At 36.8% G+C, this 24,633-nt stretch overlaps 2 protein-coding genes and 1 non-coding gene across 5 annotated transcripts in view; all 3 read right to left on the bottom strand.

Moving 5' to 3' along the window:
* Positions 1-262, bottom strand: part of ZNF143 (zinc finger protein 143) — a 63,350-nt gene extending 63,088 nt beyond the window's left edge. For 2 of the 3 annotated variants that reach the window (XM_020874453.2, XM_020874454.2), the window contains exon 1: positions 165-262. In XM_020874453.2, the coding sequence (XP_020730112.2) occupies positions 165-206 (42 nt within the window). In that variant the 5' untranslated portion in view covers positions 207-262. The remainder of the gene's footprint in view (positions 1-164) is intronic. The other variant, XM_020874456.2, reaches the window with a different exon arrangement.
* Positions 263-8,938: 8,676 nt separating this feature from the next.
* Positions 8,939-24,633, bottom strand: part of IPO7 (importin 7) — a 46,299-nt gene continuing 30,604 nt past the window's right edge. The window contains exons 12-25 of the mRNA XM_070473372.1: positions 24,346-24,462; positions 21,642-21,731; positions 21,077-21,242; positions 20,762-20,922; positions 19,061-19,189; positions 18,030-18,096; positions 17,821-17,946; positions 17,268-17,365; positions 15,653-15,748; positions 14,975-15,195; positions 14,670-14,875; positions 13,720-13,926; positions 11,912-12,028; positions 8,939-11,072 (exon numbers count right to left, since the gene is read on the bottom strand). Of these exons, the coding sequence (XP_070329473.1) occupies positions 10,975-11,072; positions 11,912-12,028; positions 13,720-13,926; positions 14,670-14,875; positions 14,975-15,195; positions 15,653-15,748; positions 17,268-17,365; positions 17,821-17,946; positions 18,030-18,096; positions 19,061-19,189; positions 20,762-20,922; positions 21,077-21,242; positions 21,642-21,731; positions 24,346-24,462 (1,899 nt within the window). The 3' untranslated portion in view covers positions 8,939-10,974. The remainder of the gene's footprint in view (positions 11,073-11,911; positions 12,029-13,719; positions 13,927-14,669; positions 14,876-14,974; positions 15,196-15,652; positions 15,749-17,267; positions 17,366-17,820; positions 17,947-18,029; positions 18,097-19,060; positions 19,190-20,761; positions 20,923-21,076; positions 21,243-21,641; positions 21,732-24,345; positions 24,463-24,633) is intronic.
* LOC139037253 (small nucleolar RNA SNORA23) lies at positions 21,316-21,500 on the bottom strand. The gene has a single exon (XR_011490083.1). It is a non-coding gene; the product is annotated as a small nucleolar RNA SNORA23 (small nucleolar RNA).

The following is a 24,633-nucleotide window of genomic DNA, read 5'->3' as shown; positions in this document are numbered from 1 at the left end:
CAGACGCAACTACCGCGGCCGGCCGTAGGATCGGCAAGGCCTGAGGTGGAGGTTGAGCAGCCGGAGCCAGAGCCCGGGCCCAAGCGGGCCCGCGCCGCCGCGCTAAGGGCGGCGGCCGGGCGGAGAATAATGCACACTGGGTAAAAACACATTTATATACGAACCTCCGAGAAAATTTTCCAACAATTCCTTCGTCCGACCACCATGCACCAGGACAGGAAACAGCCGCCCGGCCCCCCAGCCCCGCAACCCGCATAGTGGCTCTGAGGCCCGCCCCCAGCCTCCATTGGGCTGTCATTACGTCACTCACTGGACGCTTCCTGCTTGCCATTGGCTCAAATTTAGGCGACGCGAAAGAAGACGGCCTTATCCACGCCCCCTTACCTGACGTCAGCCTCGCCTGGCCTTACAGCCAGCGGCTGAGTGGCTTACCCAAAGTGCGGAACCACAGTTCCTGCTTCTGACTGGTTGACAGAACCGCTCATCCCAGCGCGACAACGCCTCGCTGACAAGTGAATTATGCCTATTCTGGGGCCCCAGCAGGAGGCGCCATTTTGTAGCGAGGGAGGGAGGGTGGTCCTTGTGACTAGCCGGGAGGGAGAAGAGTTGAGAGGCGCCATTTTCCCCACAGGGGCTAGGAGGTAGCCTTGTCTCTCCCGGTGGGCTTGCTGGAGCGCGTTCTGGAGATCGGTTGCGCTTTGCCTAGCAATTGCTGAGTGTTACCCCGTCGGTAGGGTGGGATGAGACGGGATGCGACGGCTCACAGTTCCCTGGGGGCTCTTGGTACCAGCTGAGGCCTTTGCTCTTGGATGGAGGTTCTGGTTTTTGAGAGCTGCCGTATCCTTATCATTGGCTGCCAAGACTACCTTTGCTTTTCCAGTCGCCGGGGTATCATCAATGGTAGGAGGATGAACCTCCTGCCTCCGCGGACGCTCAGGCGAAGCTCGCCAACGAGGCGGTGGTCTTGGACTCTGCTGGGAGACATTGCGGATGCTTTGCGCTTTCATGTTGATTAAGTTCAAATTTTGAAGTCGTCTCTAATGGTGTCGCTAACTTCTTTTTTACTTTCCCTGTTGTGTGTGTCGCGAATTAAAGTAAAAAAGGGTCGGGAAAGCATTGAGTGGGTCTCCTTGTACCTATTAAGATTAGATACAAGTTAGTTGTGAAGTTTAGGTAATGTTTTTCGTAGCTCTTAACCCAAACTTTTTTAAGCTATTGGAAATACAAGCCTCATTTGAGGAGTATTCAGTATGTATTCATGTGCTTTGGCAACGAAGCTGAGTAAAGATAAGTGTGTAGACTCAAGATTTGTTAAATCGGGCGTTCCAAGTGTAGATTTGAGTTACTAAGAATGAAGAGGATTGTCCCGCTGTAACTTGGAGATTTGTGTAATGCTTACAAAAATTGGAGAAAGCTGGATAATGTTTGATTTAGTGTCTTATGGACTGGCCTCAGGATAATTATAGTGTTTTTATTTATACTTGAGTCTAGTTGGAGATTTTAGCATTACCTTGTTTTTGGTAGAGTGAGGGGCAGACTGACTTAACCAAGGTATAGCTGCCTAATTGGTGCCCAAAAGCCATTGGAAGGAAGACTTTTGAGTGTCGTTTGAATACTATCTTTTACTCCATTATAAGAATAAAAAATGGGACACATAAGATTGGATTAAGTTGCTTGAAACTGGAGGAATTGGCTCATTCCAGTCTTATTCCCAATGGATAGACTCCTTTTTTCACAGAGTAGAGGGTTCAGATGACAAACAAGTGTTCTAATTTATACTTTCTGTACCTTCCAGATGTTACATCTATATTTTGTAATCAAAAATGTTATTAAAAGAATCAAAATATTTTTATGGAATTTAGTTATTTATTACTGTCATTAACCTTTAGTCTGTTTGTTAAAACATTGTTATACAGAATCTCAAAAGGAAGTTAAAAATCACCCTGTAATTGTGGATCTTGGTTACAGGACATCTTTCTATCCTTAGGACCTAAGTGGTTGTAAACATTGAATGATAATGGTGAATAGGATGCTATAATTCTACTTTAATTGGCAAAGATATACTAATGAAATTGTCACAGATAATAGAACTTTGTGTTACAATGTTTACCACTGACTACAGAATGGAGTTGGAATGTCCTAATATTTAGGGCTATCCATAATCCAGATTTTTCCCTAAATCACCTCCTATTCTTCATATCTTATTACAATGTAACAAATTAATGGCTTGAAAACATTTAACTGCCAATCATTGTTAGTCTAGGCTGTTCCACAAAGCTGAACCTTTTCACCAGTTTTCTAAACAGGCTGGCTTACTTCTAGTCTCCTTCAAAAACTGTTACTATTATGTTTTTAGAAACATTTAACTCATAATTTTCTGGAGAATTGGTTGATTTGGGCATATTTGCACACCGATGTAACTACTAAAGTATCATATGTATAGAAGAAACATGGAAGGAATGCCCTGGCATTCCAATGGTTAGGACTCCGTGCTTTCATTGCTGAGGGCTAGGTGGGGAAACTAAGATCCCACAAGTCTGGTGGTTCAGCAAAAAAATTAATGCATTCAACTCTTAAAAGTAACTATGTCTAGGAGAAGTTGACATTGAGTTACCAAATTACTTCTGTAATAGGTTTATTAATACATTCTCCCCCTAAATTTGTAGATTTTTAAAAAACACTGAATAAATCTGCAATTCTTTTCTTCCCCCAAACACTGAGGGCTTCCCTGGTGGCTCAGCTGGTAGAGAATCCGCTTGCAGTGCTGGAGACCTGGGTTCCATCCCTGGGTGGGAAAGATCCCCTGAAGAAGGGAATGGTTACCAGTTTTCTGGTGTTCTCCAGTATTGTGGCCTGGAAAATTCCACGGACTGTATAGACCATGGGGTGGCAAAGAGTCCGACAGAAATGAGCGACATTCATTTTCAAACACTAAAGAATTTTTAATTTTTCTTTTTTTATTAAAATGCTTAAGAATTTAAAAACAAGCTAGTCATTTGCTCTCCATTGGAAGCTGTGGCTGTTAGATGTGTCACTTATCTTAGAAACTCTTGCCCCATTTATAAAATAAAAACTTACTTAAGGGACTTACCTGGTGGTCCAGTGGTTAGGACTCTGCTCCCAATGCAGGGGGCCCAGTTCGATCTCTGATCAGGGAATTAGATCCCACATGCTTCAACTAAGACCCAGAGCAAATAAATATTAAAAACAAAAACTTCAGTGTTGATTGGGAAGATTTATGAGAATGTAGAAAAAGGTAGCACCATGCCTATCAGAGGTACTTTTCAAATGCTTGATGTTACCTCTCTCTCCCCAAGTCTCACTTTAATGCTCAGCGCAGTGGTTTCTAAGCACTCTGAAAACTCCTTTGAGATTCAGATAAAAGCTATGAAAAATATACTAAACGCATCGCAGTTTCATAGGGCTCATGAACCCAGAATCCTTGGTCTGCAGTATAAACTCATTGTTAATCTCACTCAGCTTCTACACTGAAAACATTAATCAGAGCTTTATTAGAATATACTTTTAGAAATATATGTTACTTAAAATGTTCCTTTCCAATCTCAGATATAGTTCTCAGTATGTATGCTGACTTAAGCATAGTACTGATAAAACTGGTCATGTTTTGTTAGTGGTTAATTGCAGGACTCCCCTCATTTCAAGTTATTGATAGTAACTCCAGTATGTGCAGTTTCCCATTTTACCAACTCTACCCATGGACCTGTTAACGCAATTCATTCATTCATTCGTTGTTGAATGAGTCACTAAGTCGTGTCCAACTCTTGCCACCTCACAGACTCTACTCTGCCAGGTTCCTCTGTCCATGGGATTTCCCAGGCAAGATTCCTGGAGTGGGTGGCCGTTACCTTCTCCAGGGGATCTTCCCTACCCAGGGATGGAACCTGTACCTCCTGCTTTGGCACAATTCGTTACTGCTGAGCCACCAGAGAAGCCCATTCACTCATTACATCTTTGAAAATAGCACCTGATAACTGGGCTCCGAGGTTATTAGTTGTGGTTAATGTGTTTGATTTAATGGCAAGCTAAGAGAAAATAAACTATTGACAAAATTTTATCAATTAAAGTCCTTGAAGATTCCAGGTGTCCCTTTGAAACTGGCTACCTCCGTAAGATTTTAGCAGTCACTTTTGGATTCTAATTACATTTGCTTAAATCTAAAATCTAACACTCCAGACAAAAGAAAAATTAAGTTTTATTAATACACATAGTAAGTAGGCAGTACTTCAGCAGTAAAGAATAGTCTAGAAATGAAACCATTGTTTTTAAAATGATTTTATTTTTCTGGCAAGACATACTCAAGTCAAGGTGAGGCTTTTTTTTTTTAAGTGACGCTCTTGTCTCCAAATAAGCAATAAGATTGATACCATTTTATAGAAAAGCACTAGGTGCTGTAATTTTGGGAGGAGGCAGAAAAAAAGATGGCTCAGTCTTAAATTTCCAATGCTGTATCACACTGAAATATATAACAAAGATGCAGCATTTACAGAAAAAAAATTTTTTTTTAAGAATTCTTCCTCCTGCTATCCACCCTGCCAAAGTGGTGCCAGCTAGGGCTGTTTGATGGGATGATGGGATTAAAAAAATGAGCAAGCTCAAATAACTAAATATTGGTGGGATACAATCTCTAAGACAGTTTATCCTATATATGGGGATAGCTAGCTCTTACTTTATACTTAATGAATAAACGTTGAGTATTACTTTTTAGATTACTTTAAACAAACCTGGAACTGAAAATTGAGATACTCATATACCAGAAAACGCACCATTTTAAAGTATACATGCACTTCAATAGTTTTTAGTATATTCACAAGGCTGTTCAACCATCACCAGTATCTAATGGAAAACACTTTAATCATGCCCAATAGAAAACCTATGCCCATTACACTCACACTCCATTCAGTCCTCCCTCCCCACCTCTATCCCAGTGACCACTAATTATTGATTTGCTAATTTTTGATATTTTATATGACTCGTGTGTCTGACTTGTTTTCAAGGCTCATCCACACTGTAGCGTGTAATTGTACATCATTCCTTTTTACTGCTAAATATCTAATTGTATGGCTATTTCACATTTTGTTTATCCCCTCACCAGTGGCTATTTGGATTGTTTCCTGCTCTTGACTATAATAATGCTAGTATGAACAACTGTGCACCAAGTTCTTGTGTGGATAGGCTTCATTTCTCTCATTATCTGTATATGTATACATATAAATACACACATATATATGAGAGTGGAATTGTTAGGTGACACTTTTCAACCTTTTAAGGAACCATCAAACTTTTACACAACAGGTAAGTATTTTATATTGTACCAAAACTGTACAGGGGTACAGCTTCTCTTCTTCCTCACCAATACTTGTGGTTGTGTACCTTCTTGATTAAACAGGCTAGTAGATAAGGAATACCACATCATGAATTCTAATCTGCTTTTCCCTAATGACTAGCATATTAAAAAACAAAGACATCACTTTGCCAACAAAAGATCGTCTAGTCAAAGCTATGGTTTTTCCAGTAGTCACGTATGGATGTGAGTTGGACTATAAAGCTGAGAGCTGAAGAATTGATGCTTTTGAACTGTGGTGTTGGAGAAGACTCTTGAGGATCCCTTGGACTGCTAGATCAGTCCTGAATATTCATTGGAAGGACTGATGCTGAAGATGAAAACTCCAATACTTTGGCCACATGATGCAAAGAACTGACTCCCTGGAAAAGACCCTGATGCTGGGAAAGATTGAAGGCAGAAGGGGACGAGAAGAGGATGAGATGGATGGGTGGCATCAACAACTCAATGGACATGAGTTTGAGCAGCCTCCAGGAGTTGGTGATGGACAGGGAAACCTGGTGCGCTGCTGTCCACAGGGTTGCAAAAGTTGAACACGACTGAGTGACTGAACTGAACGACTAGAGATGTTAAGCATTTCCTAAGATACTGGCCATTTATTTCTTTGGAGAAAGATCTAATTGGATTCTTCACTGTTTTTAAATTGGGGTTTTTCTTGTTGAGTTCTGAATATACTCAAGATTAGCAGATATTTTTTCCCATCCTCTGCAGTCTTTTCACTTTTCCAAAGTAACCTTTGAAGCACAAAGTTTTGATGAAATCTAAATCATGTTTTTGTTTCTTGGTCTTTGGTGTTATAGCCAAGAAACTTAACTAGTTCAGTCACCACAATTTACACCTGTATTTTTTCCTAAGAATATGCCCAGCTGTCTCAGAGCCATTTTTAAGATTCTTTCCTACATTGGTTTTGGGACCCTTGTTAAAAATTGTGCATAAGTATGTGCTAAGTGACTTCAGTCATGTCCAATTGTTTGTGATCCTATGGACTATAGCGCACCAGGCACCTCTGTCCATAGTATTCCCCAGCAAGAATACTGCAGCGGGTTGCCATTCCCTCCTCCAGGGGATCTTCTCAAACCAGAGATAGGTTCAGTTTCCTGTCTCCTGCATTGGCAGGTGGACACTTTACCGCTAGTGCCACCTAGGAATATGAAAGTTGCTTAGTCGTGAATGACTCTTTGCAACCACATGAAATACTCCAGGCCAGAATACTGGAGTGGGTAGGCTTCCCCTTTTCCCGCAGATCTTCCCAACCCAGGGATCGAATTGGAGGTGGATTCTTTACTGGCTAGGCCACAAGGGAAGCCCAAGAATATTGGAGTGGGTAGCCTATCCCTTCTCCATCAGATCTTCCCCACCCAAGAATAGAACCGGGGTCTCCTGTATTGCAGGTGGATTCACTGAGCTATGAGGGAAGCCCCCTAGGAACCCCTGTTGAAAATCAATTGACCATAAACTTAAAGGTTTATTTCTAGACACTCAATTTTATTCCTTTGGTCAGTAGAAGGTTATCTATCCTTGGGAATTCCCTGGTGGTCAGTGGTTAGGACTCTGTGCTTTAACTGTCAAGGGCATGTGTTCAATCCCTGATTGGGGAACTAAAATCCCAGAAGCCAGAAGTTACAGCAAAAAAAAGAGGGGGGTGGAATCTATTCTTACTAGGCGGTGGCTCAGTGGTAAAGAACCTGCCAGCCAAGCAGCAGACTTCAATTCCTGTGTTGGGAAGATCCCCTGGAGAAGGAAATGACAGCCCACTGCACTGCAGTATGCTTGCCTGGGAGCTATTGACTGAGGAGCCTGACAGGTTACAGTCCATGGGGTGGCAAGAGTCTAACACAATTTAATGACTAAACAATACTGTAAATGTAATTTTCTTAATTTCACTGCTGCTGTATAGAAATACAACTGATTTTTTGTATATTAATCTTATGCCTTGCAAACAAGTCATTAGCTCTTTGTGGATTCTTCAGGGTTTTCTGTGACATGAATCATCTGAGAATACATTTCACTTCTTCCTTTCCCACTGAATGTCTTATTTCTTCCTGCCTAACTGCCCTGGCTAAACCCTTATTGAAAGATTGAAGGCAAAAGGAGAGGATGAAATGGTTAGATAGCATCACTGACTCAATGGACATGAATTTGAGCAAACTTGGGAAGAAAGTGGAGGACAAAGGAGTCTAGTGTTCTGCAGATCATGGGGTCAGAGTCGGACACAGTAGCACCTCAACAACAACAATGAACAAAATCCTATATACAATGCTAAAAATAAGTGGCAACAGGAGGCATTTTTGATCTTAGGGGGAAGGGTTTTTACTCTTTCATTATTAAGTCCATTCATTTTATCTTTCTTTCAGATTGAGGAAATTCCTTTTTGAGTTTATTTAAAGGATGTTAAAAGGGACTTTTAAAAAAGACTCTGGTAGGAAGCACTTAAATGTAGGATTCAGATACCAAGTATAATTGACAAATTTCTATCTATCACCCGTGCTTTAAAAAAAAAACTAGAGGGGGAATTACCTCTCAAAAAGTTACTTAAAAGATATTTCTCTCATAGTAACAAAATTCTGGATTCCTAGCTGTATATCTAGTTTCTGTTTGTAAAAACCGAAGTAAAGTGCTATTATTGCAAGGGTGGCCAACCTCATCAACTGTAAAACTCAACTTCAGAAGGGATCAACATTCACCAAAACAGAACTGACATTTTTATAACCAAGGTTTTAATGTAGTTTTAGGTCATTTATTTCACAAACACTTATGGAATGCCTACTATGCTTAAGTCATTGTGCTAGATCCTCCCAAAGACATGGTGTATATTAATATAATTCCTAATAACTTTTCCTAAACGCTTGCTTCAGGGACTATATCTGGGACTGAACACAGCCACACTGCTATGGTATGGCCACCCCTGCTCTACACTCTGGTCTCTTCCAGAGGTGAACGTAGCACTCATTATCCTGGTAAGACATGTAGATTAGTAATCACCATTCTGTTACCTGCAGAGAAACAGATTAACATCTTTTATTTAATACTGATAAATGAATAGCTTCTATAAAAATGGATGGCTTAGGTTTACAAAAAAGTGAAGATTTTATGCTAATGTCAGCCATTAAAAAAGACATACTAAAACCCAAACAAAATCAGAATTAACTTGTATAAATTAAAAAATAAGTTATAGATTAGTGAAACTGTGGGAAACTCTGTATGTTGAAGAAATAAATAAAATCCACATGCAACTAATTACAAGTTTATAAATACTACTCTCAAAAAGTTACCTAAAATCCTATAACCTTATTTAAAAACACTGATACATTATCAAGATTCATAATCTATAAGAAACTCTAATTTGATGTTATATTTAAGGAAATACTGAAAATAATCGAGGTATATTTGGTGCATTAGAAACTACCATTTGAACAATATTTAATATTAAATATAGTTTAATTTTAAGGTCTTTCATTTCAGTCAAAACTTCATAAATGTAGATTAGTTTGGATTGTATGACAGAGGAGACAATAAAACTTGATCTCAAAGACATACCAATACATTTTCTTGAAACAAAACCTCAGCAACCGAGAATTTTCATACTGTGCATGGGAATAACTAAAACCTTTATTAATATGGTTTCCAATAACAATGTGAAAATTGAAATTATCAATTCAAAGAGCAGTGAAACTTGAAATTTAAAAAAGTAGACTAGATATTAGGTAGGGGATAAAAGGTAAAGGAAGACGAAAATGTTTAATACTATTCAACACTTCCCCTCTGTACATAATGTTGCATATATACAACTACTCCATTTTAATTTTATGACTTTTATATAATAATGAAATCCCCTGAAGCAACCTAGGGTTTATAGATGGTGTTCAACTTGGGGCGAAAAAGTAGAAACACACTTGATTAACAATTTTCACCCACACATTTCAGACAAACATTTTTTTCTTTTTTTGCCAAGATTTTCATAGTAAATTCATAAATATAGGAAATACTTTCACTCCTTCAGTGTTAAAATAGAAAACCAAACAATGCCAACGGTAGTGGCTTAATTACTGGCATACAAGAAAAACACAACACCAATGGGTTTTCATTATGCATTTTAAATAATATGTGCATTTGTTTAATTTTTACATTTACAAATTTTCTAGTCTGTTATAGACAACAGCACTCAATAGTTTTGAATCCATTGAGATGTTGCTTTCAATTTGAAATAGTGTGTATACTGTATATAAAAAAATAACCCAATGTATGACTCATCTGACAGATGTTCAAGATCAATAAAAGCTTATTTTTGAACATGCAGTTAGAAGAGAGGGAAGCTAGCCAACCTCTCTATGTTGTCTTGCTGCTGGCTTGTTTTTGCAGTGGTATAAACAGTGGTTTTTGGAGGGAACCCTGTGCCTTCAGCCTATCAGATACCAGCATGAACAAGAGGGTCAGAGATGGGAAAGGGAGGTGGGCAGGTGTTAAATGTCAGTTTTAAAAGTGTGCATTTCCTATTCTTTCTAGTTATAGGATAAAAATAGATCGAGGAAAAAATTTATAATTAGAAAAAAACTGCAATCAAATCAAGACATAAGAGCCGAATTAAGTTCTTTTAATAGATTGCATATATAGATGTTTAGTCATACTCTTTGATCAACTCTTTAAGAGTAGAACTTTATATCCAATTTACATGCTTCAAATATCACCTTTCCTCTTTGTTACAGTAAGGTCTTGTACCCAAATATCCACTTGTACACTGAGAGCTTTAAGAAAAAAACAGGACACAGAGGGAGTTGCCATTTTTAGCAGCAATGAAATATCACTAACCCCTTTTAACATACCGAATTCAAGTCACTATCAGAGGTGAGTGCACCACAAAGTCACCAGGTACAAAATCGATAATTCATTTTTAAATTAATAACTTGAAATTACCCCTGCCCCCCACCCCATTACATCCCATCTTTTTATAAACAGCAAACATTTTGCTATTTTATACATAGGCTAGCAGGCTTGTTTCAATATGAAAGTGCTAATTCATTTACAGATTTTCTTTTTAATCAGTTATGTAGTGCTACAATAAATGTCCAATAATCTACATAGGAACAATCTTTGATGAATGAAAATGATGAAGATTGAATAAGGCTATCGATTACCTTATCTTATTTACATATAAAGAATAGATACCCAATGGTGAAGGAGAGACAGAAATCGGACAAATACTCATAGGTGTAAAAATTACATCTACCTTTGAGCTTATACTGTAAATGAGACATTTTAAATAGTCCTGTAGCCCATGCCTATTTTTTCCTCAGAAAAAGAAAAGCTGCCTTCATGACATCCCCTCCTGTTGTAGATTTCCACAGTGTCACTTGAACTTTCAGTCAAATCCTTACTTTCTTCAAAAAATAAAGAAAATACTCCCTAGCCCCCAAGTTACCTCCCTCCCTGGCCAAAATCCCTCTGGTTTCATTTTCAGTGCCAAGTTGCATGATCAAGTCCCACCTTCTGGGGTTTCTTTGTCCATCTATTGATCAATTAGTTCATAGTAGATAACATGAGCCAGTTCTGGAACCGCTACTAGGAGGAACGCAAGCTCTTCACTACAACCACACTGCAGGAAGGAAAGTGGTAACTCAATTCATCCCTGGGGCCGGGCCTCCAAAATTGAAAGAACTTGGCACGACTGGAGCACTGAATTTGTATCCTCCATGTTTCTCAATCATTTTGGATTCTAGAAAAACAAGTAAACATTTGGTAGAGCAATCGATCAGCTTATTACTTTGCAGAATAGAAGGAACTAACAAACTATAGAAATGATCCCTGAAAGTACAGACATTAACAACAGCTTAACCACAAATACCAGCCAGGAAGTTCCAAACTTTGGTCTCTGTTCTCCCTCCATATGTAAAGAAGAGAAGTGTGTAATATGTAGAGAAGATGAACTCTGTTGTATGCTATAGACTTCTCAGCCAATTTTCACTTCCCATTGTTTAAAAAGAAAAATCTTTAAATACCCTATTTTTAGTCAAATACTGAATCAATAGGATCCAATTCCAAAGGTAGTAACAGCTAATGAATTTACTGCAAGCAAATTCAAATATAAATACATCAGAAAGGAGGTATAAATACTTCCTTTTTTTATAAGGAGGACCCTCTCTGAATATAAAACTAGTCTGACTCACAGTTATTAAGACCTACAAAACTGTTAGAATGTGTATTACCTAAAATATCCTATACTGAAAAGCATTTATATATTGTTAAGCATGAAATGTTCACTGATAAAAAGAAATGATGTATGTCTTTAATATACTTTTAAGAAACTGCAGTTTTCAGAGTTTTCCACTATCGAACCAGCCCCATGAGATTTAACAACCTTATTATAGCTTTCAACTACACTTAAAATCAAGAAATTGTGGCCAAAACCAAAATTCTTTATCTCATTCCTACAGATTAGTGAATTTCTTATCACTTCCAACAACTGTAGCTCTTACATAATTTTAAATCACTTAATTTAAATTTTAAAGCTGTATCAAAGTTATTAATTGCATTAAAGAGGGTCAATTAACATACCATGGGCTGCTCTTCTTTGATCAGCTAGAGTTGCTATATCTTGTAACTGTTTTCTTTGTTCTTCATTAAGACCATGAGTCAGAGCCTGATACCACACAGGATTACGATTTTGTATAGCTATCGAGAAGGAAACAAGATAAAAAAGGGCAATAAGAGTCCTGGTAGTTCTCTACTATTCTGTTCCCTCTACTCTACCTCCAGTACTGAAATTCTGATCTAGTTTATATTTTCCCAATAATTACCTACAGTATTTTAAATTGCTTGTGAGAAAAACATACAGGGGAAAAATTTCTGGTTTAGCATTATGCCTCAAATACCTAATCACACTCAAAATCCTCACCTTTAGTAAATAAGAACTTAAAGAGCCTAAATCAGTTGTTATCTAACAAGTAACAAAGTAGGGAAACTAAAAATAAAGTTAACTCAAACTCCTTAGAAGATTCAGAGTTAAAGCAACTTAAAAATGGACACATTCCCACATTCTGGATATAATTCTCAAATTCCTACATTAAAACACAAAACCCAGAAACCTTTAAAATGAGATGAACGGTACAAAATAAATTCTTATTTTTTTCTGCATTTCTTATTCAAAAATCTTTCTTAAATATATGTAGTCTTTCCATAGAAATGTACTCTGCAGTACTTAAAAATACTCACATATTTTTATATTATAGTCTAAATGGTCAAACACAACCCGTAAGAAGGAATTCCCAGCATGTCACAAGACCAGGTGTTAAAAATCTCACTGTTTAATGAAAACACACCAGATAAGCGGACAGACAATGGTAACAAGTCTAACTATATACGCCTGTGTTTCAATTAGCTACAGAAAGGGGGTGTGTGTGTGTGTGTGAGTGAGTGAGTGAGAGAAAATGTTCTCTATAAAGGCTTTCCACAAAATAAAATTTTTTTACAGAGTAATTCCCAAGAATGAAAACTGATTTCCTCATGATCTTCTACTTTTACCGTACTGCCTTCACTGTGCATGAGCCTTCTATTATAAACCATTCTTTAGGAATTAACATGTGTTTAAGTATACAAAATACAAGTCAAGGACAAAAGCCAGTCATTTCTTGGCACTTCAATCAATTTTAACAGCCTGCCACATAGCTCCAAAACAATTAGTTGCATTTCCGCAACCTTGTCGTGGGCTTGGAAGATTAATGCTTTGCTTATCAGAGAATTTATCCTACATCAAAATTAATAATGCATAGGAATGATAAAATAGCAAAGTAGTTAACTGGAAGGAAAGGAGGTTCAAATACAGTGTCAATTTAAATTTCTTAAGCTAGGTAAAAGAATACTGATGTTGTGTTTTGTTGAAATCCAAGTAAATGATGATCAAAACCAAAAACTGGCACCTAGTAGTCTATAGCCACACGCTGTGAAGCAGGAGAAAAGAATAAAGATTCCCAAGACTATACATGTGAATAAAAAAGGTCAAATTCTCAGGTAAGTAAGCACAGGCTTAGCCAGGGGGAGAAATACACACAAATACATGAGCAGAAGAAACATAAGGGCAGATACTTCTGGGAAAACCTGGGAGGCTACAATGAAGTATACAATTTTCCTATGATGTGCCTATTTCAGAATTATGATCTAAATAAAACAACAGGATGAGGAAAATACTCTGATCTCTAAGGAGAAGTAACTTTGGGTACTCTGCCTAACAATCCTAAATCATGTTCTAGTTTGGGTTTGATATACCGCAGTCTCTTCTTTAGGGGGCAGACGTAAAGAAGAACAGTTTGATTCAGGAAAATGGGTCATATGGAACTATCTGAATTACACAGAACAAGTAAACTTACTCTGAAATATAGCTTTAAATATCTGATATTCATCAACAGGGTTATCTTCATCATCAATGATTGTGGAATAGCCTTCCAGGGCAGTTTCTTCAGCATCATCTTCTTCCCAATCTTCCTCATCTCCATCTTCACCCGCTTGCTTAGCCAGAATCTCCAAATATTCTTGTCCATCTTCATCAATATCATCTTCATCACTGCCCAGTTCCTCTGCCAAGTCATAAAAAGGTGCTCTTGTTAACTCTGAAATATTCTGTTACTCATTATAACTCACGGACAATGATCACTGTTGGAAAATCACAACTGAATAAATAGAAGGGAGAGTTCCAGGAACTGGTGTTTAAATACATGTTTGGCAATAAGTAGAAAAAATTCTCACAGAAATCTAACCACAACTGTTAATAATCTAGATTCTAGTATTCTAATATTATATATAGATTCTAAAGTTGGAAAATGGACTGAATGAGAACCAGCACTTGGCATGCTCTGAACCTTACGGTATTTACCAAACCAAATAAATACCAACAGCAAAGCAACAGTTTGTTATTTCCACAGGAATACCTTTAACAAGATTTTTTTTTTTAAAGGCTGGCTATGATAATATAGGATAAAAGACAAAAATGGCAATTATCATTTTGGAACCATTACAATAACTTAACATCTATTTTTATTCTTGTGGTCTGTAGTGTCTCACAGGTGAAATGGATTAGATGCTCACAAACACTAAAAACCCCAAACCAAAAATCATTTTTACCTAGAACTGCTTTATGTAATGGAGATACAGCTGCAAGTTCTGCCCTCATAGACCTAACACTCTAGAGTCTATGAATGAATGAACATGTAAATATTTGGCTATAATCCCACATTTCATTAGAATAAAGGCTAAAGGAATAAGTCCAGTGATATTTCTAACTAGGTAGTAAGACTAGCTTCCTACATTGCAAATCCCTTACCCGTTTCATCATCATCTTCAGCTTCATCGTCATCATCACTGTCATTCTCGTGTTCTGCATGGCAGGCATAAGCTCTTTTTAATCCATTAAATAAAAGAATAAAAGCTGGCAAAATCTGTCCAGAAACCTGATTTAAAACTTGTGGTATTTGTTCCATATCAATAAGAGCACATAGGCCCAGAACACACATCTTTCTGTCATGAAGCCTGAAAAAATAAAATAAATATTTTCTTCCTTTCCTTAAAAAAATTTTGCAGAGTTCCTCACAAAGTTATATAAACAAAGACCCAGTACATGTCACTTACCCCAAGAAACAATCAACATCATTAAGCCACTGTGTAATAAAATGGTTTGTAACTGGTTCAACATTATTAGGGAAGCGAAGATTTTCTAAGGTATTGAGAAGTAGGTGTGGATTATAATACAAAGCTGCAATGGCAACTTGCAGGCACATTGTTCGAAGTTCACTTGTCTTCACCTCTCTTGTCAGCCTCTCTAAAGCTGCTTCCACAAATAAGGGAATACACTATAGAGAAAAATAGCAAAACATTTCAAAACTGTCAGTAATAGCAGGCATTAACTATCCTACCCATATTAATTTTACTGGTTTCCTCAACCAAACCCTATTTCATTAAATGATCCAATAATTTTTACTGTTGAAGCATTTCAGTGGGAAATCCAATTTTAGAGAAAAACCAGTCTTCACTGAGATATGAGAGCCCCACCACAACAGCAATCATGGATTCAAAATATTCCTACTGACTAACCTTATTGTGGTAATCATTTTGTATATTTCCATACATATTAAATATATGATCACTATTAAATATTGGTTAAATTTTAAACAATTTTAACATGTTATCTTGGTGTCATAATAAACAACATACCAAATATATATATAACAAATGCCCCAAAACGAAAAGCGGAGGGAAAAAATTCCCTCTCTGAATCCTCCAACCTGAATCATTAATGGCTTCACTGACCTGGTCAATGCCACGCCCTTTGCACTGGAGAATGATAACCTCTAGCAATTTTGCTGCATGACACTCTGCATCTTCTCCCGCAACTCCTGTAAGAACCTGATCAACACAAAATATAAACTGCAAGGAGGCGTCTCAAAACATTTAAATCAGTCTGTAACTGTTGAAGTATTTAAGATAATTTTATAAATAAATATGAGTGATTGCACAGATTACAGTCTAAAGAACTGTAAGGATTTGGAGTTGTCTGTAAAATTGATCAAATAATGTAAGGAACTCATGTTACCAATTACACTGACCCGATAATAAAGGACCCCAATCAATCATTTTATCTCCTACTTCTTAAGAGGAAAAAAAAAAGCAACATTCACCATGTATATGTATCTTATGATTTTCCAAAAATGGCCTAGTACTTTTGACTTTTTAAAAATGAATCTTCAGATTTTACAATTTTGCTATTTACTAATACTGTACAGCTACCATAAACCCACAGCTTCCAAGGAGTTCCTTTCTCTTTTTTTTTCCTTATTGAAGTAGTTGATTTACAATGTTGTATTCGTTTCTGGTGGAGAAGGCAATGGCAACCCACTCCAGTACTCTTGCCTGGAAAATCCCATGGACGGAGGAGCCTGGTGGGCTGCAGCCCATGGGGTCACTAAGAGTCGGACACGACTGAGCGACTTTAATTTTTCACTTTCATGCATTGGAGAAGGAAATGGCAACCCACTCCAGTGTTCTTGCCTAGAGAATCCCAGGGACGGGGGAGCCTCGTGGGCTGCCGTCTATGGGGTTGCACAGAGTCGGACACGACTGAATTGACTTAGCAGCAGCAGCAGCAGCATTCGTTTCTGGTAGAGAGCAAAGTTGATCCACTTATACATACGTATGGTTTAGTTGCTAAGTCATGTCCAACTCTTTGCAACCCCATGGACTGTAGCCTGTCAGGCTCCTCTGCCCATGAGATTTTCAAGGCAAGAATACTGGAGTGGGTTGCCACTTCCTTCTCCAGGAGATCTTCCCCACCCAGGGATCAAACCTGGGTTTCCTGCATTGCAGGCAGATTCTTTACCAACTGATCTACCAGGGAAGTCATACATACATATACATGTTCTTTTTCATATTATTTTCCATTATGGTTTATTGTTTATTTGAATGTCAGTAGGAGCTTGCTGTTTATTAATTTTATGTATAGTAGTTTGTATCTGTTAATCCCAATCTCATAATTTATACCCTCCCTCCCACTCTGGTAACCAATAGTTTGTTTTCTGTATCTTTGAGTTTGAGAATGTTCTTTATAAAACATCGCTAATCATTTCTGGTCTTTTCTTCTTTTGATTCAAAACTTAGCAGAGAATAAGCTAAGATAAGGTCCAGGCACTAAAATCAAGAAACGCAGTTCTAATTAATACCAGAAGGTAGACATAAATACTTGTCAAAGTCATCAATGAGAGATCCAGGAATCAAAGCCACTTTGTTGATGACTTTTAAATTTTAAATAACCCTTATTATGTCAAACTCATATGATATCATGTTTACCATAATGTAGTATCATGTCTATTCACAATTTTGTACTTTTTATAGCACAAGCCTCACATGTTCTTGTATTAGGGTGACCTACCTTTTTGCACATACTGTATATCATTTCAAGGTACTTGGTATCAGATAGAAGTGTGTCTGTATCAACTGTTACATAATTATGAAGCAGAGGCATCATATCTGTATTAATAAAAAGTGTAAGTTAAATATCTCTACTAATATAAATGCTGTGTTTCTGAAAAATCTAAGAAAAAGAAGCAAGTCCTAATGTTTTGTCCCTAACATTCACTTTTAATTATTCATTTGTAATTAAATGTAAAAATGAGCCTATCATTAAAGTACATTCCTTCATATGTAGTAAACATAAAAGATTATGTTAAAGATTATACAAAGAAGACTGACAGGAAACAGGAACTTAAGAATATGTGTTTTAAAGAAAAAATCTCAAGTGATAACTAAATCAAAATGTATAATGGAAATCAACGCTAGGGTCATCTTTGAGCATTAATTACTACTGATAACTTATCCAAACAAGGAAGCACTTAAGAATATGCAAAACTTTGTGTTCAAGTGATATACTAAAACTGAATACAAACAGGGGGAACCCTAAGTATTTCTATGATGATTTGACCTACCTGTAAAGTAATCAAAACCATCTTGCTGAAAAACCTCAAATACCAGAGGTAGTAACTGCCACATCTGTGGAGACACTTGTTGACATGTCAAACTGTGTGCTAAAGAGAAGATCTCCTCATAGAATTCTAAAAGAGAATACCAAGTCATTAGGACAATGCTTGCTCATATGAAATAGTAGGATATTCTTAGAATAATCAGAAGTACCTACCTAAGACATGCTGCTGTAAAACAGTTCCAATGACCTGTAAGCAGATTCCTTCAAGCTGCTGGGTTATCTAAAAAAGAAAAAAATCATATGGAATTGCAGCACACTGAGTGAATTATTAAATAATGTATAATAATTCAGTGCATTTAAATATAAAGTCAATATTTTTAACAAATTATATTAAGCTTTTGTTTCAAAATGGAGTTTCAAAATTGTGAATCAATCTGGGAATGAAACTTAATGCAATACTATTACAATCAGACAAACAAGAAATAACAAGTACAGTTTACTATAAAAAAAAAAAAATTTCCTAGAAAAATGGAGCCACATCATTCTGCAGAGACTAAAATCTTGTGTGTAATTCAGCCAGACGTAAGTTAACTGAGATACAAATCAATAGCTTACTGAAAAATTATTTAAAAGAAGGCATTAATCCTACCACTCCCAGTAATTTTTAAGTCAGCTCCATTTATTTAACAGTGAGCAGGGCACCCAAGTCATACAAGATAGAATATACAAATTCCCCTTTAATTGTCAGTATGATCCTCAATTGGATCCCAAATTCCTAAAAGTCATCATAATGTTAAAAAGTGGAAGGAGACAAACATGAGATAAAATTGTACTTATCAGATACAGAAGCAGGGTATCCATTTGGAATACATACAGTGTACACCTAAAAATGGTTAAGGTGGTATATGTTATATGGATTATACCCTAACTAAAAAAAATTTTTATTAAAAAGGAAAACTAGCAAGAATAAGTTTTCCTAGGACTCACTATGCTTTTAGATCTGAGGAAGGTGACCCCAAACTTAGAGCCTTGAGGCAGAAATACAAATACCTCCCTCCTGTTCCTCCTGAAATATTTATAAAGTTCCATGAAAAGGGTACTACTAGCTTAAGAGAGCAGAAATCAGGGCATGTGAGAAGATGACCAAAGAATATGCATCAGAGGCCCCCCAAAAGCACAGAACAACTGATGAAGAATGGCTTGAAATTCCCTAAAACTTTTACAGCACTGGATTATTGTCTTACTTCTTTATGATCTTCAACTACACTAAGAAGCGTGTCGATGGTATTCAGGATTCCCATAGCAGTAACTGCTTTATCATCACTTCCTTCTTCATCTGGCCCAGTCTGGATTACTTGATTAAAAGTCATTGCCTACATTGACAAGAATATAATTAAGCTTTGTCCTTAAAGCGGTATAAACATATTTTTGTCTAAAACACAGTTTTTAAAATGTTCTCACTGAGACAGCACAACTGATTGGCATTTCCAAATCAATTAATATTATATAGTAAATGGTACTGCTCTACCCCTTACTGGGTCACTTTAAACAGACTACTTGACCTCTTTTTCCTGACATTTTCATAGAGATACTGTGAGGATTAAATAAGGCAAGGCATAAAAAATGCTTAATATTATGAACATTAGTATTACTGGCTGACATTTGGGGCTTCCCACGTGGTGCTACTGGTAAAGAACCTGCCTGCCTGCCAATGTAGGAGAACTAAGAGCTGAGGGTTTGATTCCTGGTTGGCAAGATCCCCTGGAGAAGGAAATGGCAATCCACTCCAGTATTTCTGCCTGGAGAATTCCATGGACAGAGGAGCCTGGTGGGCTACAGTCTATGGAGTCACAAAGAGTCACACACAACTAAACTGACTTAGCACAGCTCAACATTTGACAATGCTCAAATACTAATCATCAAATACTAATCACCAAGGTTTCTGTTGCCACAGAATTCAATCATTTTGAAGATAATGATAATGACGATAAGATAATAATAACAACTTTGAGGAAAGTTATTAATTATGAGGAGCCACAGTTAATAATCAGCTTATTATAAATGCATTGTATTATTTTAATATACACTAATGCATTTATTCAGACTTCCCAAGAGGCTCAGTGGTAAAGAATCTACCTGCCAATCAATACAAGAGATGCGGGTTCGATCCCTGGGCCGAGAAAAACCCCTGGAGAGGGAAATAGCAACCCACTCCAGTATTCTTGCCTAGGAAATCCCATGGATGGAGGAGCCTGGTGGGCTACAGTCCATGGATCACAAGAGTCAGACACAACTTGGCGACTAAGCAACAACTATATTTACTCAAATGTCTTTACCCAATTCAGTATCAGCTGTTAAGAACGTTCACAGCAAATAACAAGACTCAGATTCTTCAAATCTTAATATTTAGCAAGACTATAAACTACACCAAATATATCACTGTATAGGGAATATGAATGGATAGCTGCTGGGTACATGTCCATATTTTCTATTACCGTTAAATAATTTACATTGTTAATTCTCAGAAAGTTCAGGGCTATGTACTGTACACAAAGTTCAAATATAAAATAACTATTTTAAAAAATTTAACTTTAAAAATCTGCTTATAACTAGTATTTCAAGTTGGTGCAAAGCATTCTAGGAAACCACACAAACAAGTTAGTCATGATGCAGTGTAAGTACATGTCAAAACCTCTGCGCTGGAGAGGCACACAGCACAGGTGTGAATCCCAGCCCCACCCCTTTTAACTTGGGCAAGTTAAATAACCTTTTTATAACTCACATTTTCTTTCGATATAGGAATATTCCTCACACAGGACTGTATGAGAATTAAATGAGTTAAAATATGTATCAAGGACTTAGAATGGTGCCTGATATACAGTAAGCTCTGTGAAAATACCTGCTGTAATCTAAGTAATGCATACATTACTGATCAAATAACATACCAAATGCTGTGTCATTTCTACTGCAATAGGAGTAACTTCTTCACTATACTCGCAGATCATTTTCTGAATTACATTGGTAAGATCATCATTTTCTGTTTCTCTTATAATGTGAAGAAGAGCCTGCATGACGGGTCTGATGAATGGTGTGATATATTCTTTAGCTGTAAGAGAAAGAGAAAAAAACTTCTGGTGCTAACAGCTAAAACTCCTTAAAACCTGAATCAATATATACCAAAGAGCAAACAAGCTTCAAACAAAAAGGAAGACAATGTGTCAAGGTTCTAGGACTATGTCTTGTATATACAAATCTTTTACCTTTCTCTTGATTGCTGATCAGCACTTGAAGTGCAATGGCAGCTTCCACTTTAACAGGCATTTCCCTATCATCAATCAGACATCTTCGGGTCAGTTCTAGGGCTGTTTGCAAGTTCTGGTCACTTTTGAACTTCACTTCACAAAAGTAGTGAAGGACCCAGCAAGCCTTTAAAAAAAAAAAAAATGCAGCGAGTTACTATAGGTTTCTTACCATGTGACAATATTTCTAGTGCCAAAGTTCTTGTGTGGGAATTTGGAGGCTGGCCAGTGGTAGATAAAGTCAAAAGAGACAACACTAGACCAGTACTATGATCCCAACTTACTCTTTGGCTGCATGATGTTTGTGTGGATAGCAAGATCTGAATGCAAAACACAGACAGATGCTGCTATCGGACACAGATGAAAACTATGCACACATTATGAGCAGCCACTTAAAGAGACACAAAAGTCTAGGATAAAATAGGGTTTTAAAGTGAACATTTAAAAGCTTCCATATAAAAGTCCACATAAGCAGTTATTCATTACAAGACATAAATGTACAAAACAATACAGCTTTAAAACATACCCTGGCTCTCATGTAGCCTAGCTCACTGCTGAAGAGAGGGAACACATGGTTCTGCAACATGTATTCCATCTGATCTTTATAGATCTTTTTCTGTAAAAATAAACAAATATAACAAATAAACAAATATAATCATCTCAAATGTCAAACAGATACACAAATCCTTAAAATGACTAATGATGTCAAGACATATTTATTCTGGAATTTTGAACCCCAAGACCCATATCCAATTTTCTTATTCTCAAACATTAACATCAAAATCACTATACATTTTTTAATTTTTACATCGTTTGTTTACAAAGCAATCATGTCAAACATTAACACCAGTGGTGTTTAAGTAATAGAAAAATGGTTAATTTTATTCCTTATCTTACAAAACATTTTTCTCTTATAAAATTATTATATGAAAGAACCTCTCTGGAAAGGTCCTACATGAACAATACAACATAAATTGAGAAATATTCTGCTCTCAAGGTAATAATGGGAATTATTTTTTGAAATTTTCTCTACATATGAAATTTAAAAATTATAAAGTTAAAACAAAAACTTCAAAGTGCCATTAGAACCCACTCAAGATTCCCAGCCTTATACACAAGAAATAACCACTTAATTTACCCTTTATAAACTAAAAGAATGAGCGAACAGATGTAGAAAAACTCAAAGATACACAAAATATACCCACAAATTAATGAAGTCAATGGAGCATCATATGGACCAAGGTTCTGGGAGTTGGATGAACTGTATCTAATTATTTACGTACATTTGGATATAGTTATCATTTATTAACTTTAAAATGAAAATAAATTTCAGATCTTGACTCCACAAATACCAGACAAAATGTGTTCAAGGTGAGGTTTCTCAACATAAATCTAATCCAATCCCTCATTCTTTAGCAAAAAATGTGTCACAAAAACATGTTTCTAGGCTGTGAAGGGATATATTCAGGTTTACAAATTTCTGGCAAAACCAATTTTCTGAGAAGAAAAAAACACTACAATTTAATACAATATGAATGAAAATAACTCATGCAAAAAGAATTACCTTCAGCACAAGCAATAACAAAGAAATATAGAAGACACTTTCAAAATCATAAGAAACTGTACCTTAAAGGACACCATCAAGAATGTGAAAAGATTAAAGATAATCCATAGAATGGCAGAAAACACTTGCAAATCATATACACCTGACCTTTGAATAATGAGGTGGGTGGCACACCAACCCTCTGTGCAGTTGAAAATCTGCCACCAAATTTGCAATTAGCCCTGCATATCTGTAATTCTGCAACTATGGATTTAACCAATTCCATTTGTGGATTCAACCAACTGTAGTATTTACTACTTAAAAAAAACCCACATGTTAAGTGGACCCGAAAACAGTTCAAACCTGTGTTGTTCAGAGGTCAACTGTATTTGAAAGCTTTCTAGCACAGCATTTAGAATATATAGGGAATTCCCTGGTGGTTCAGAGGTTAGGACTCTACACTTTCACGGCCCAGGGCCCAGGTTTGATTCCTAGTTGGGGAACTAAGATCCCACAAGCCACCCAGTGTGGCCAAAAAAATTAGATTAAAAAAAAAATACATACATATATATGTGTACATACATATCAGAACTCTAACAAATCACAGTAAAAACAAATACCTCAATTTAAAATGGACAAAAGATTTGAACAGAAATTCCTCAGAGGAAGACTGGACAATAAACATAAAAAAAGATTCTCAGTATCATTAGCCGTGATGGAATTGTAAATTAAAACCACAATAAAATTACCATTTGATACCAACTGGGATGGCTATAACTTTAAAAGACAATAGCCAAAAGTTGATAAAGACACGGACACTGGAATCGTCACACACAGCTAATTAATATATAAAAAATGGTACAGCCACTTTGGAAAACATTCCAGCAGTCTCCCAACATATGATCAGCAATTCAAGTCACAGGTATGTATTACGTAAGAGAAATGAAAATGCACATTGACACAAAAATGTGTACAGAAATGTTCACAACTCCACTGTTCATAATAACCAAAAAGTAGAAACAAATGTCCATTTACTGATGAAAGAATAAATAAAACGTGGCATGTCAATACAATGGAATATTATTTGGCAATAGACTTACACATGCCATAACATGGATGAACTCTGAAACTATGCTAAGCCATAGAAGCCACTCAGTAAGCACCACATATTTTATCATTCCATTTATATGAAATGTCCAGAACAGAAAAATCCGTATCAGAGACATAAAGGAGATTACAGCTAGGGCTAGGAGATCTGGCAGAAAATGGGGAGTGACTTCTAAAAGTTTCTTTTAGGGATGATGAAAACTCTTTGGAATTAAGAGTTGATGGTGGCACAACTCTTTATAAGAAAAACTATCAAACTGTACACTTTAAATGGACAAACCGTATGGTATATGAAAATTGCTCAGTTGTGTCTGACTTTATGCAATCCCATGGTCTGTCCATGGAATTCTCCATGCAAGAATAATGGATTGGGTTGCCATTCCCTTCTCCAGGGTATCTTCCCCATCCAGGGATCGAACCCAGGTCTCCTGCACTGCAGGCAGATTCTTTCCCATCTGAGCTACACGGGGTTCCCTGGTATATGAACTGTACCTCAATTCAGTTTTATCTCAATTGCCACTATTAAAACAAACTAATTGCACGGACGCACACGCGCGCACACACACACACACACACACACCTTCAGAAGTATTTCAGCTAAAGAACCAATCATATGCAGGGCTCCATCTTTTTTTCGAGGATCGGCATTTGGTTCTGTGAGAATCTGGTAGCAAAATCCCATAGTTTTTTGTAGTACCTAGATTAAGAGAGAAAAGTACTGCTTTACTGGATATCCAAAAATCCTTTTAAAACACTGATGACAAGATGATCTTAAGAAACCATTAAGAACTAAAAGTTTGGGATTAGAAGATGCAAACTATTATATACAGAATGGATAAACAACAAGGTCCTACTGTATAGCAGGGTG

This window comes from Odocoileus virginianus, chromosome 10 (genome assembly GCF_023699985.2).
Source record: "Odocoileus virginianus isolate 20LAN1187 ecotype Illinois chromosome 10, Ovbor_1.2, whole genome shotgun sequence".
In the NCBI taxonomy this organism is placed as follows: Eukaryota; Metazoa; Chordata; class Mammalia; order Artiodactyla; family Cervidae; genus Odocoileus; species Odocoileus virginianus.
The sequence above is the reverse complement of the archived record's forward strand: the minus strand, read 5'-3'. Positions and strand labels throughout refer to the sequence as shown.